This window comes from Procambarus clarkii, chromosome 11 (assembly GCF_040958095.1).
Source record: "Procambarus clarkii isolate CNS0578487 chromosome 11, FALCON_Pclarkii_2.0, whole genome shotgun sequence".
Classification (NCBI taxonomy): Eukaryota; Metazoa; Arthropoda; class Malacostraca; order Decapoda; family Cambaridae; genus Procambarus; species Procambarus clarkii.
The window spans coordinates 47798716-47812875 of NC_091160.1; the positions used below are offsets into that span (position 1 = coordinate 47798716).

Sequence of the window (14160 nt, forward strand, 5' to 3'; positions counted from 1 at the left end):
GACGAGGAAGGAGAGAGCCTTGGCGACAGAAGCAAAGGAGAAAGGCAGGGCGAGAGGGGAAAACCAGGAAATCACAGCTCCCAACACAACATCCCCAGAGATGAGGGGGGAACCCACAACCAGCTACCCAGTAACACCAGAGGGGAAGGCAACTGCACCACCCTCCGCTGCATAGAAAACCCCCCCTACCCCAAACCCTCCCTGCCCCCACTCAAATGCTCTGCCAAATCTTCCTCCCCTCATATCCCATTCCCACCCTTCTACCCCTCCTCTCCTCCCACCATGCCCCCCTCCCCCCTTCTCCTTCCTGTCCTCCCTCCCCCTTCATCCCATACCCTCTCTGCCCCTCCTCCTTCACTTGACTCCCCAGCCCCTCACCCCAGTATCCTCTGACACCCTGTTATCCATCTCTCAAATCCTCCCACCCATGGAACAGCTTTCCCCACCAGCAGAACACTCACCAAGGAGGCGATTTGAGAAGGGACAGATAAAGTGAGCCTCAAGGCAATGTATACTAACATAGATGAAATTATAAATAAAGCAAATGAACTTGGAGAACTAGGGTACTAGAAGAAAACCCAGACATAATAGCACTCACAGAAACAAAGCTAATGAAAACCATAACAAATGCAGTGTTCCCACAGGACTATTATGTTATGAGGAAAGAGAGAGAAGGAAGAGGCAGTGATGGTGTAGCTCTGCTGGTAAGAAAAGGCTGGGATTTTGAGGAGATGATTATTCAAGGCTGTGAAGGTTTCAGTGACTACATAACAGGTACCGTAACAACTGGAGGACAAAAAATTATAGTCGTAGTCAAATATAATCCACCACCAAATGACAGAAGACCCAGACAGGAATATGACAGAAACAACATGGCCACCATTAACATAATAGAGAGAGCAGCTTCTGTTGCTAGCAGGAATGGATCTGGACTACTAATCATGAGACACTTCAACCACGGGAAGATAGATTGGGAGAACAGACATCCGCATGGAGGACCAAAAACATGGAGAGCTAAGCTGCTGGACGTGGCAACAAGACACTTTCTAAGCCAGCACATGTAGGAATCAACAAGAATGAGAGGAGAAGATGAACGAGCCATGCTCGATCTGATATTTACCCTAAATGAGTGGGATATAAGGGAAGTTAAGATGGAAGCACCCTTGGGAATGAGTGACCACAGTGTATTGAACTTTGAGTACCTGGTAGAGCTAGGAATTATCTCCCCCAAAAAGGAACTAGGAAACAAAAGGCAGGCATACCGGAAGGGGAACTATGAGGAGATGAGAAGTTTCCTAAAGGAAATACCTTGTGACACAGACCGTAGAGCTAAGTCTGTACAGGGTATGATGGACTATGTCACCCAAAAGTGTCAGGAGGCAGTAAACAGGTTCATCCCGGCCCAAAGGGAAAAATCCGAGAAGCAAAAGAAGAATCCATGGTATAATAGGGCATGTATGGAACAAAGGGACTGAACAAAAGGGCATAGAGAAACTTCCGGAATAACAGAACACCAGAAAGAAGAGAGAGATACAACAGAACCAGGAATGAGTATGTTAGTGTGAGAAGAGAAGCAGAGAAAAATTATGAAAATGATATAGCAAACAAAACCAAGACCGAACCAAAGCTACTCCACAGTCACATCAGGAGGAAAACAACATTGAAAGAACAGGTAATGAAACCTAGAATAGGCAAGGACAGGTATAAAGATAATGACAAAGAGGTGTGTGAATAACTCAACAAGAGGTTCCAGGAGGTGTTCTTAATAGAACAAGGTGAGGTCACTGTGCTAGGAGAAAGGGAAGTAAATCAGGCGGCCTTGGAAGGGTTGGAAATTATGAGAGAGGTCAAGAGACACTTGCTAGATCTGGATGTTAGAAAGGCTGTTGGTCCAGACGGGATCTGGACCAACAGTGCCTTATGTCACTGTTCAGTGCCATAACAGTTCAGTGCCTTATGTCTACAAAAAAGGCGACAGACATAAGGCACTGAACTACAGTCCAGTGTCCATGACTTGTATACCATGCAAGGTGATGGAGAAGATCGTGAGAAAAAACCTAGTAACACAACCAGAGAGAAGGGACTTCGTGACAAATCGCCAACATTTACCCAAGAGGGTAAATCTTGCCTGACTGGCTTAATAGAATTCAACGACCAGGTGGCAAAGATTAAGCAAGAAAGAGAAGGCTGGGCGGACTGCATTTTCTTGGATTGTCAGGAAGCCTTTGATATAGTACCGCATAAGAGGCTGGTACATAAGCTGGAGAGACAGGCAGGTGATGCTGGTAGGGTGCTCCAGTGGATAAGGGAGTTTCTAAGTAATAGGAAGCAGAGAGTTACGGTGAGGGGTGAGACCTCAGATTGGCTTGAAGTTACCACTGGAGTCCCACAGGGCTCTGTACTCGGTCCTATCTTGTTTCTGATTTATGTAAATGATCTCCCGGAGGGTATAGATTCATTTCTCTCAGTATTTGCTTACGATGCCAAAATTATGAGAAGGTTTAAGACAGAGGACTGCTTGAGGCTTCAAGAAGACCTGGGCAAGCTGAAGGAATGGTCGAACAAATGGCTGTTAGAGTTTAACCCAAGCAAATGCAATGTAATAAAGATAGGTGTAGGGAGTAGGAGGCCAGATACTAGGTATCATCTGGGAGATGAAATTCTTCAAGAGTCAGAGAGAGAAAAAGACTTGAGGGTGGACATCACGCCAAACCTGTCGCCTGCATTCCATATCAAGATTATAATATCAGCGGCATATGCCAGGATGGCCAACATAAGAACGGAATTCAGAAACTTGTGTAAGGAATCATTCAGAACTTTGTATACCATATTTGTCAGGCCAATCCTGGAGTATGCAGCCCCAGCATGGAGTCCACATCTAGTCAAGGATAAGACTAAACTAGAAAAGGTTCAAAGGTTTGCCACCAGATTAGTACCCGAGCTGAGGGGTATGAGCTACGAGGAGAGACTACGGGAATTAAACCTCACTTCGCTGGAAGACAGAAGAGTAAGGGGGAACATGATCACCACATTCAAGATTCTCAAGGGAATTGATAGGGTAGATAAAGACAGGCTATTTAACACAAGGGGCACACGCACTAGGTGACACAGGTGGAAACTGAAACTGAGTGCCCAAATGAGCCACAGAGATATTAGAAAGAACTTTTTAGTGTCAGAGTGGTTGACAAATGGAATGCATTAGGAAGTGATGTGGTGGAGGCTGACTCCATACACAGTTTCAAGTGTAGATATGATAGAGCCCAATATGCTCAGGAACCTGTATACCTGTTGATTGACGGTTGAGAGGCGGGACCAAGGAGCCAGAGCTCAACCCCCGCAAGCACAGTTCGGTGAGTACACACACACAAACACACACACACACACCCGCGACGGTAGTCTTCTGTAATCTCTGACACTTTTGACCCGCCCGCAATGGAAGGCTTAAACTATCAGTCATGTACTGTTACTCTCTTTTAAGAACTGCAGTGTATGTAAATCTCGCTTTCGTAAAATATAGATGATTTAAGAATGCATATATTTTGCACAAATATTAAATACGGTTGAAGTATACAAGTGGATAAACAGGTATCCGGAGGAAGTATTAATAGGACCATCACCAGTTTTATATAGGTAACATGATTAAAGTTGATGAATGGGTATAAGGGGGGTATCAATAGGGTATTTATTCAACATTAAGAAAGTCATTTGTAAATGCAGGTATGTGAACATTGTGCTATTTCCTTACTTTTTATGTATAGGCTAACTGCAGTTTATTTCATTTCTTAGCGACAATTAATGATTGGTTCAACATAGGTCAAAATAAATAGGAGATACTGTATAGGTCTACATTCATGTATATATATTCAATAGGTAATCATTACCTAGCTATTTAGCAGAAATAAGCAATCTTTCAAAATATAAATAAATTTTCAAATGGTATTAAACATGCAATAATTTTAAACGGACATATTGAGGGAGGATGAAGACTGGCTGGCTGATGACGTCATTAAAAATTAGGGATAGCTGGTACCGCGCGTCGCCCAGGTAACTAAAATTAGGGATGACAATGATGATTCTGTGGTTGGGCGCCAGGGGGTTCAGACCTGCTCGCCTGACCTGCCAGTTGCTGCCTAGAGTTGCGAGGGGCGGGTGCAGTTTGGCGTGTCGACGCCATGGGGGGGGGGTCCCCCCCTCCCACCCCTGATGTGCGTGCCCAGTCTATAGGCCTCGAGTTTTCTGATATAGCAGGCTATCTTGAGGTAGGGGTTAGTGTTGTGTGAAATGCTGTGAGTCCCTGTGGGGACTGTTTATGGTATCGAGCTGGTGACTGACCGTAGGGTGATCGTCAAGTTAACAACGCAGGAAGTGTATTGGGCGTTTTTACATCGCTACCAGGGGCGGACCTTGCCCCTGCCAGAGGGTGCAGGCAGTGTGACTGTCTCCGATCGAAGTGGTGCCATCACGTATGTTAGCGTGCATGGGGCGCCCCTGGAATTGCTGGAGGGGCTGTTGGGGCGTTATTTCGGCCAGTTTGGAGCGGTCGTCAGTGTGTGGGTGCGCCTGCTCTCCTTGGGTCTGCTAAAGGGTGTGCGGTCGAACATTCGCACCCTAGGAATGAGGCTGCGGGCGGACATTCCTTCTCAAGTGAAGCTTCTGGGTTGTTACGTCAGGGTGTATTATGCCCGCCAGCCCCGTACGTTTTACCGTTGTGGCCTCTTGGGCCATCAGGCTGCTGGGTGCTTTGGACCTGCCGTCGCACCCGTCAACCTCTTCCGTGAGGAGGACTTCCCGCTGCTCCCTTTGGAGGATGCTTCGGTGGCTGTGGCTGTGGACGTCTCTTTGGCTGCTGCCGTGCCCCATGTGTCACCTGATGCGCCTCCTGTTGCTATCACCCCTCCTCAGGAGGCTGTGTCGCCTGTTGCGCCTCCTGTTGCTGTTGCCTCTCCTCAGGAGGTTGTGTCTCCGTCGGGTCTTCTTCCTGCCCTGGTTGCTGTCCTGGATGCTCCTGTGGTTCTTCCGGCTCCCATTTGCAAAGCTCCCTCGTCTCCCTGTTCTTCAACTGTGGTGCCTGTCACCGCGCCCTCGCCATGTGCCCAGGCTGTGCTGGGTGCTGGGGTGGCTGTGGCGCCTCCTACTGTGCTCGACCTGGATCCCCGTGTGGTTGAGGATGTTACCGTCTTGCGGCGAGCGTTGTTGACCTGGCGTCACCTGGCGTGTGTTGACCAGGTCTCTGGGTCGACATCCGGCTCTGATGATGTGCAACCTGTGCTCTAACGTTCCTGGCACTCTTCTGCTTGGGCTGATGTGGGAGAATTCGACGATGATGGGTCTTCCAGCGACAGCGGTGTGGCTCTGGTTGCGTCGCATTCTTCGGTGGTGGCGGAGGTCCATGTGCCTGTGGCTGTCGGTGACAGTGTTTCGGACTTCCCTTCTGGTGTGGTGCCTGTGGAGCTTGCTTCCGGTGCGTCGCCCACGTCGGATAGTTCTCGTTCTGCGTGGGAAGGGGGGGGGGGGGGTTCCTCCTGCTGGTGAGCGTAGTGACCTGGTGGTAGTGTTGAAAAAGGCTGCTCGCTCTGGATGCTCCATGCCCTAAGTTTTGTTCTCTGTTTCCTCGGCGGCGGTTTTGCCGCTTTTCCCGTCTCTTCTGCATCTCCTGTGGTATCAGTGTGGTGTTGCCGTCTCAGCGGCCTTCGCCTTCTTCTCCTGTGCGTCCGGCGGAGGGGCCATCTCGGTGGCCTACGTCAGCTTCTTCCGTGTCTACTGCTTCCAGGGAGCGGGTGGTTCCCTCTTCCTTCCCTTATTTCGCGACTACTGCCGCTCCGGGAGCTGCTGCCTCCGCCTGATTTGGTGATTCCTGAGTTTATGCACATGCCCCCCCCCCCCTGAGGCAGGGGGATCGTTGTCCTACCGATATGGAGTATTTCATCTGGGAGGCCTATAAGCAGAAATATCCGATGCATGAGTTCCCCAAGAAGTATTAACCTCCCATTGAGGTGTTGCCTCCTTTCAAGTGATTTTTGTGTGTGTGCTATGTGTTGTGGTGTTGTGTCTGGTTGTGTGCGTGGACGTGGGGGTGCGGTTGCGTGCGTGCGTACGTGCGTGTGTGGGAGTGTGGGTGGGCCATGTTTGTTTTCCCGGTTCTTGCGTGCTCCGTGCTTGGTGTGTGGTAGTTGCTGCCCTTCGGGGTGCTTGTGTGGCCCTGCATGTTTTTGTTCCCTTTATCTTGTATTGCCGCTGTTATTTTCTTTTTGTTTTTATGTTTATTTTTGTGTTTCATTTCTTATTGTTGTGTTTTTGTTGTCGGCTCTTCAGGCCGGTATTTTGTGTATTTGTTAATTTGTACTTTTGTGCTTTTGTGAATATGTTAGTTGTGATTTTGTGCTCTGTTTGTCTGTGCTCGTAGTATTGTACTTGTACACATGCTTGCCTGTACACTTAAAGAATGAAAGACGTGCCTTGTACTGTTTCTTTTGTAGTATCTTGCATTATGTTTGGTGTTTGTTGTTTGCCCTTCAGGCCGGTATTTAATGTATTTGTACTTTTGTGCTTTTGTAATTTGTGTTTGTGTCCTGTTTGTTTTGTTCTCGTTTTATTGTATTTATATCTCGGAAAATCCGACACCATTTAATAATATTACATACAATAGGTAGAAATATTGCTGCTGCCGTTGTATAAACAAGTTACCCATAGAAAATGTAGCTTGTAGTGGAATTTTCCGTCAATAGAAAACGGGATATCATTGCCACGTAGTATTATAAATTCATCAGCTATTTGTTGGGAATTATTCTTAAATACATTAGTCTTTGGACTTTTTTACATCATAAAACATCTCATTTGAATTAACTTAATTATCAGTATCAAAATAAAGTAAATGTGACCCTTCTATCAGTTACTGACGTCTCTACAAAGTGAGGGAGGCGTCAGTGGTGAGGAAGTGGTCAGCCATTGTTGTTAAAACCAGAGGCGCAGTGGAGCAAATTCAGCTCCTATAATTTCTCTTGGACGAAGTGTGATGGAGATCAGAGTAGTGTTCTACCATCATCAACACGATGTCAACATAATCAAGGGAAGTGTCCTACCGAAACCCGTTTATCTTATCATTTCTGGCCAGTTAAATGTTGGGTAGATAAGGGCGAACCGATTAGAATGTGAACCAGCCTCTTAAATAAAGGTAATTAAGCCTTGGTCCTTATTATCTATTATACAGTGTTTTCTCTGATATGGCTGTCATATATTAGGATTCTGGCTGTACAGCGAGTGCCCTTTGACAGGAACAAGAAGAGGAAGCAAGACTTGACACATCAGTTACTGGGTGACGGAAGCTAGCCTCAAACGAGGATAATTTGGTGTCTACATCCTAGTTATACCTGGTGGACTAAGCCTACTGTCCAATAAGATAAAGAACCTCCTTAATGTATGCCAATATATGTAGTTTAATACTGTAGTTTGATTGGCCGCATATATATATAAATTTAATATAACCCCCTCCCTAATGTGTAAGGATCGATTTGTGATATTATTGCAGAAATACAGTCCACTTAACATCATACCAATTGCTATCAAAATATATAAATTAACGTAAATATAAATTCTATATAAATTCATATATATTAAATATAAATCTCACAGGTCGGTTCCCACATTATACGCATGCGCGCATGTAAAAGTATTAATAAAAAATAATTAATCTTCACAGATATTCAGAAGCCGTTAGAAAAAATTAAAACGGCCTGGATCTTGCCCGGTTTATACTAATGAGGGAACATGTTGAATAACAAAGCTGGGCTCAAAATATATTATTTGTATTAGAATGAGAGGATTTGACAATGCAAATTATTTTAAACAATCAATAAACATCAAATACATCACATTCGATCACATTATCTTTGCAATGTGTATTGTGTTGCAATAATCTGAAGTGTTGCTGATGTTCAAAAAAGCTTGATTATACAAAATAATGATATGATCGTATCATATCAAATAATGATATGGTATGATAGCGACCAACAGTACCTGGGAGGTGGTATGATAGTGACCAACAGTACCTGGGAGGTGGTATGATAGTGACCAACAGTACCTGGGAGGTGGTATGATAGTGACCAACAGTACACGAGAGTTGGTATGATAGCGACCAACAGTACCTGGGAGGTGGTATGATGGTGACCAACAGTACCTGGGAGGTGGTATGATGGTGACCAACAGTACCCGGGAGGTGGTATGATAGTGACCAACAGTACCTGGGAGGTGGTATGATGGTGACCAACAGTACCCGGGAGGTGGTATGATAGTGACCAACAGTACCTGGGAGGTGGTATGATAGTGACCAACAGTACCCGGGAGGTGGTATGATGGTGACCAAACAGTACCTGGGAGGTGGTATGATAGTGACCAACAGTACCTGGGAGGTGGTATGATAGTGACCAACAGTACCTGGGAGGTGGTATGATGGTGACCAACAGTACCTGGGACGTGGTATGATAGTGACCAACAGTACCCGGGAGGTGGTATGATAGTGACCAACAGTACCCGGGAGGTGGTATGATAGTGACCAACAGTACCCGGGAGGTGGTATGATGGTGACCAAACAGTACCTGGGAGGTGGTATGATAGTGACCAACAGTACCTGGGAGGTGGTATGATAGTGACCAACAGTACCTGGGAGGTGGTATGATGGTGACTAACAGTACCTGGGACGTGGTATGATAGTGACCAACAGTACCTGGGAGGTGGTATGATAGTGACCAACAGTACCTGGGACGTGGTATGATAGTGACCAACAGTACCTGGGACGTGGTATGATAGTGACCAACAGTACCTGGGAGGTGGTATGATAGTGACCAACAGTACCCGGGAGGTGGTATGATAGTGACCAACAGTACCTGGGAGGTGGTATGATAGTGACCAACAGTACCCGGGAGGTGGTATGATAGTGACCAACAGTACCTGGGAGGTGGTATGATAGTGACCAACAGTACCCGGGAGGTGGTATGATAGTGACCAACAGTACCTGGGAGGTGGTATGATAGTGACCAACAGTACCTGGGAGGTGGTATGATAGTGACCAACAGTACCCGGGAGGTGGTATGATAGTGACCAACAGTACCCGGGAGGTGGTATGATAGTGACCAACAGTACCCGGGAGGTGGTATGATAGTGACCAACAGTACCCGGGAGGTGGTATGATAGTGACCAACAGTACCCGGGAGGTGGTATGATAGTGACCAACAGTACCCGGGAGGTGGTATGATAGTGACCAACAGTACCCGGGAGGTGGTATGATAGTGACCAACAGTACCCGGGAGGTGGTATGATAGTGACCAACAGTACCCGGGAGGTGGTATGATAGTGACCAACAGTACCTGGGAGGTGGTATGATAGTGACCAACAGTACCCGGGAGGTGGTATGATAGTGACCAACAGTACCCGGGAGGTGGTATGATAGTGACCAACAGTACCTGGGAGGTGGTATGATAGTGACCAACAGTACCTGGGAGGTGGTATGATAGTGACCAACAGTACCCGGGAGGTGGTATGATAGTGACCAACAGTACCTGGGAGGTGGTATGATAGTGACCAACAGTACCCGGGAGGTGGTATGATAGTGACCAACAGTACCTGGGAGGTGGTATGATAGTGACCAACAGTACCTGGGAGGTGGTATGATAGTGACCAACAGTACCCGGGAGGTGGTATGATAGTGACCAACAGTACCTGGGAGGTGGTATGATAGTGACCAACAGTACCTGGGAGGTGGTATGATAGTGACTAACAGCACCTGGGAGGTGGTATGATAGTGACCAACAGTACCTGGGAGATGGTTGAAACAGATCAGTAAACTGGTAGTGGTTGTTGATTATAGAACTGGTGAGAATGGAGATAGAGTTAGTGTTGGTGGTTGGAAACAGTCTAGAAGTGGTTGATCAGTGAGATCAGGAGATTGATGGTGGTTGAAAGTAAGAACAGTGGTAGTTATTGATGGCTAGAATAATGGTGGCGGTGAATATGCTGTTCATTCATAATATAAGTTGCCTCATATATAAATATTATGACATATTTGTATATTATACATATTTAGGTGTAGGTTTGGTTAGATATTTAGGATCTGTTGACAATTATTTGTATTTGCAGAACGTGAGTGTAGTATTTCAATCCGTCTTCGACTCAAGTCCATTATATCCAACGGTCGACGTAGATATCACAAAACGGGGTGTCACACACGACTCACAAATGATGACGTTCGAACATTTCTCGAACAGTGCTTCGCAGACGACGTCTGTTAGAATCGCAACTCTGTAAATGCAGAGTATTTGCAGTACTCACGAACTTCAAGTGCAAAAAAGTGTCAACAGAGTCTAAATATCAAACCCAACCTACGCCTATATATGGACAATATGCAAATATATAATAATATTGATTTATGTGTGAGAACGTTCCTAGTATTAATGAACAGCAGTCTAATATTGATGAATCCATCATTGGGGTCGGCTGGTTAATGGAATGAACATATAGCATGAGGATGTTAACATTTTGAACATTATATTTTCATAGTAATATGGAAACATGTAGGAAAAACCATTATCAATGAGAAATATGTGTGTGGCAATAGCTTAGTCTCGATAGGAATTTCCGGAACAATTCTAGTTCATATTCGCGGTCCGATACAGGCGGAACAGCTGCCCATCACTCGTAATGATCACTCTAGCCTTCTCGTCTCTATATTGTGTGAGTTTATGTAAACTTTCGCTTATTCCGATGAGTGAGTCTTGTTGACCTTTGTAACCTGAGCTTTTTGTAGAGCAGAATGACGTCGCCTGATGACAATGGGTTCCTCCCCCTGTCGAAACCCACACGGTGATAAGCCTCCGGGTATAAGTGTTGGAGCCATGGCAGCAGCTGGCGCAGTTTACACCTGCACCCAGAGCACATCTGCACCCCACAACAGCATATCTGTTTACCTGTCTCACGTCAAGTGCCGGAAGAAACACAACAGAGCCCGGTAGTCCAGTAGTGTCCAGTGTCTTGTGTACAGCGTCAGGTGTCCAGGTCGTCCAACATGATCAAGCGCAGTCTTCTCATCATTACCCTGGCGGTGAGGAACAGTATGGGCCCCAGGACGCTCCCAGGGGCATTATCGGGGGGTAATTAATGAAGTAATGCTTCCAATCTCCTAAACACACGTCACACATCTCAGGGGCTGAGGTTTATTACAGTTAGAATATTTACACATTTTACATATTGGATGTCTCCAATATGTAATATGTCCGAATATATTAATAACGGTCCGACTTAGTAATACCATTATTAAATCGGACCATTATCAATAAAATATCATAACATTTCTGCTCTCCTTCAATCAGGTGGTGTGCGCCGTTGGGATTCTCCAGCAAGACGCCTGTCTCCCCGACTGTAATGGGAAAAATCCTCTTGACAAAGTACCTGATCCCAAGAACTGCACCAACTATTACATCTGTATTGATGATGGTATTTATTCGGATCACGCTGTTCCCTGCCCAAGTGGCAATTATTTTGATCCAAGTTCATCTGCGTGTGCCCCTGGATCTGCAGACGATTGTGAAGCTCCCTGCAAGCCTTCAGATTGCCACATCACCTGCAACGGCTCCTTCAGCTTAATTAGTGATCCATTAGAATGTGGTAAATACTATGTTTGCATTGGGGGATCACCAGGCTTACCAGTTACCTGTAGCCCTGACATGCCCTACTTCAACGGTGTAAACTGTGTCGATGACAAAGAAGTTTGTTGCACAGTCTCGTGTGATCCCTACTGTCAGCCAGGGATCGTGGAGACCCCCGACCCCACAGACTGCACCAAGTACTACATGTGCAATGAAGAGGGAGCTGTGGACCCAAATTTACACTTTTCTTGTAAAAGCGGTGAACACTTTGACTACCAAATTGGTCGATGTGCCTCAGGTGCTACTTGCAACCCCTTGTGTCCTCCCACAACTTATTAAGTACATTGCTGTCGGGAACTTGAATAACTACCACAACCACATCAATAACTACCACATCAATTACTACCACATCAACAACCACCACATCAACAACCACCACATCAACAACAATCACATCAACAACTACCACATTAACAACATCAACAACAATCACATCAACAACTACCACATTAACAACCACCACATTAACAACCACCACATTAACAACCACCACATCAACAACCACCACATCAACAACCACCACATCAACAACCACCACATTAACAACCACCACATTAACAACTACCACATCAACAACCACCACATCAACAACCACCACATTAACAACTACCACATCAACAACCACCACATCAACAACCACCACATTAACAACCACCACATCAACAACCACCACATCAACAACCACCACATCAACAACCACCACATTAACAACCACCACATTAACAACCACCACATTAACAACCACCACATCAACAACCACCACATTAACAACCACCACATTAACAACCACCACATTAACAACTACCACATCAACAACCACCACATTAACAACCACCACATTAACAACCACCACATTAACAACCACCACATTAACAACTACCACATCAACAACCACCACATTAACAACCACCACATCAACAACCACCACATCAACAACCACCACATTAACAACTACCACATCAACAACAATCACAGCAATATCTTCCACTTTTACTAGCCAGACTTTAACCAGTCAGCCAGACTATGACCAGTCAGCCAGACTGTGACCAGTCAGTCAGACTGTGACCAGTCAGTCAGACTGTGACCAGTCAGTCAGACTCATAACAGTCAGCCAGACTGTGACCAGTCAGCCAGACTGTGACCAGTCAGCCAGACTGTGACCAGACTCATAACAGTCAGCTAGACTGTTACTAGACAGCCAAGCTGTTGCCAGTCAGCTAGACTGTTACTAGACAGCCAAGCTGTTGCCAGTCAGCTAGACTGTTACTAGACAGCCAAGCTGTTGCCAGTCAGCTAGACTGTTGCCAGTCAGCTAGACTGTTACTAGACAGCCAAGCTGTTACCAGTCAGCTAGACTGTTACTAGACAGCCAAGCTGTTACCAGTCAGCTAGACTGTTACCAGTCAGGTAGACTGTTACTACACAGCCAAACTGTTACCAGTCAGGTAGACTGTTACTAGACAGCCAAGCTGTTGCCAGTCAGCTAGACTGTTACTAGACAGCCAAGCTGTTGCCAGTCAGCTAGACTGTTGCCAGTCAGGTAGACTGTTACTACACAGCCAAACTGTTACCAGTCAGCTAGACTGTTACTAGACAGCCAAGCTGTTGCCAGTCAGCTAGACTGTTACTACACAGCCAAACTGTTACCAGTCAGCTAGACTGTTACTAGACAGCCAAACTGTTTCCAGTCAGCTAGACTGTTACTACACAGCCCAACTGTTACCAGTCAGCTAGACTGTTACTAGACAGCCAAACTGTTTCCAGTCAGCTAGACTGTTACCAGTCAGCTAGACTGTTACTAGACAGCCAAGCTGTTGCCAGTCAGCTAGACTGTTACTACACAGCCAAACTGTTACCAGTCAGCTAGACTGTTACTAGACAGCCAAACTGTTTCCAGTCAGCTAGACTGTTACCAGTCAGCTAGACTGTTACTACACAGCCAAACTGTTACCAGTCAGCTAGACTGTGGAAATGAAATTTTTTCTTATTGATTGTTTACATGATTTGCATTTAGAAAATAAATCTTTAAATGTTGATAAAGTGAATTTATTCAGGGCTGAACTGTGTATATTTACATCTTGGTTCTGTATAATGTAATGGAATATATAATGTAATGGAATATATAATGTAATGGAATATATAAATGATGAATTAATATTATGTATGTTATGCTTGTTAAATGTAATAAAATAAATATTAGTGAGACTTAGAGTGCCATTTTTACCTCTGATGCATATAGTCTTATGTGTGGGAACTCAAGATTAAAATGTCATTGACGGTGCCAGTCTGAAGGATATGTAGGATGTAGGCTGTTGCCACAGCCTCTTCTTCAGTTTCCTCAAAATACTACAAATATGACCACTGGAATATTTCCATAATGGAGAATATTATCCCAATAATGCTCGGTAATGTGTCCTGGATGGACAAAGCTGTTCTTCTAGCCACGAGGGCTCCTCATACTGGAGAT

General features: G+C 45.5%; 1 protein-coding gene across 2 annotated transcripts; it reads left to right on the forward strand.

Annotated features, from left to right (window-relative positions):
• The first annotated feature begins 10884 nt into the window (after positions 1-10884).
• On the forward strand, positions 10885-13902 carry LOC138363478 (peritrophin-1-like). 2 transcript variants are annotated; one of them, XR_011228090.1, is made up of 3 exons: positions 10885-11089; positions 11358-13100; positions 13652-13902. XR_011228090.1 is itself a non-coding variant. In XM_069322824.1 (2 exons), the coding sequence occupies exons 1-2, from the start codon at positions 11054-11056 to the stop codon at positions 11970-11972; spliced, it is 651 nt and encodes a 216-aa protein (XP_069178925.1). In that variant the 5' UTR covers positions 10885-11053; the 3' UTR covers positions 11973-13902. The 2 variants fall into 2 exon arrangements, 1 of the variants encoding a protein (XP_069178925.1); XM_069322824.1 differs by having other exon boundaries at positions 11358-13902.
• The last annotated feature ends 258 nt before the right edge of the window (positions 13903-14160 follow it).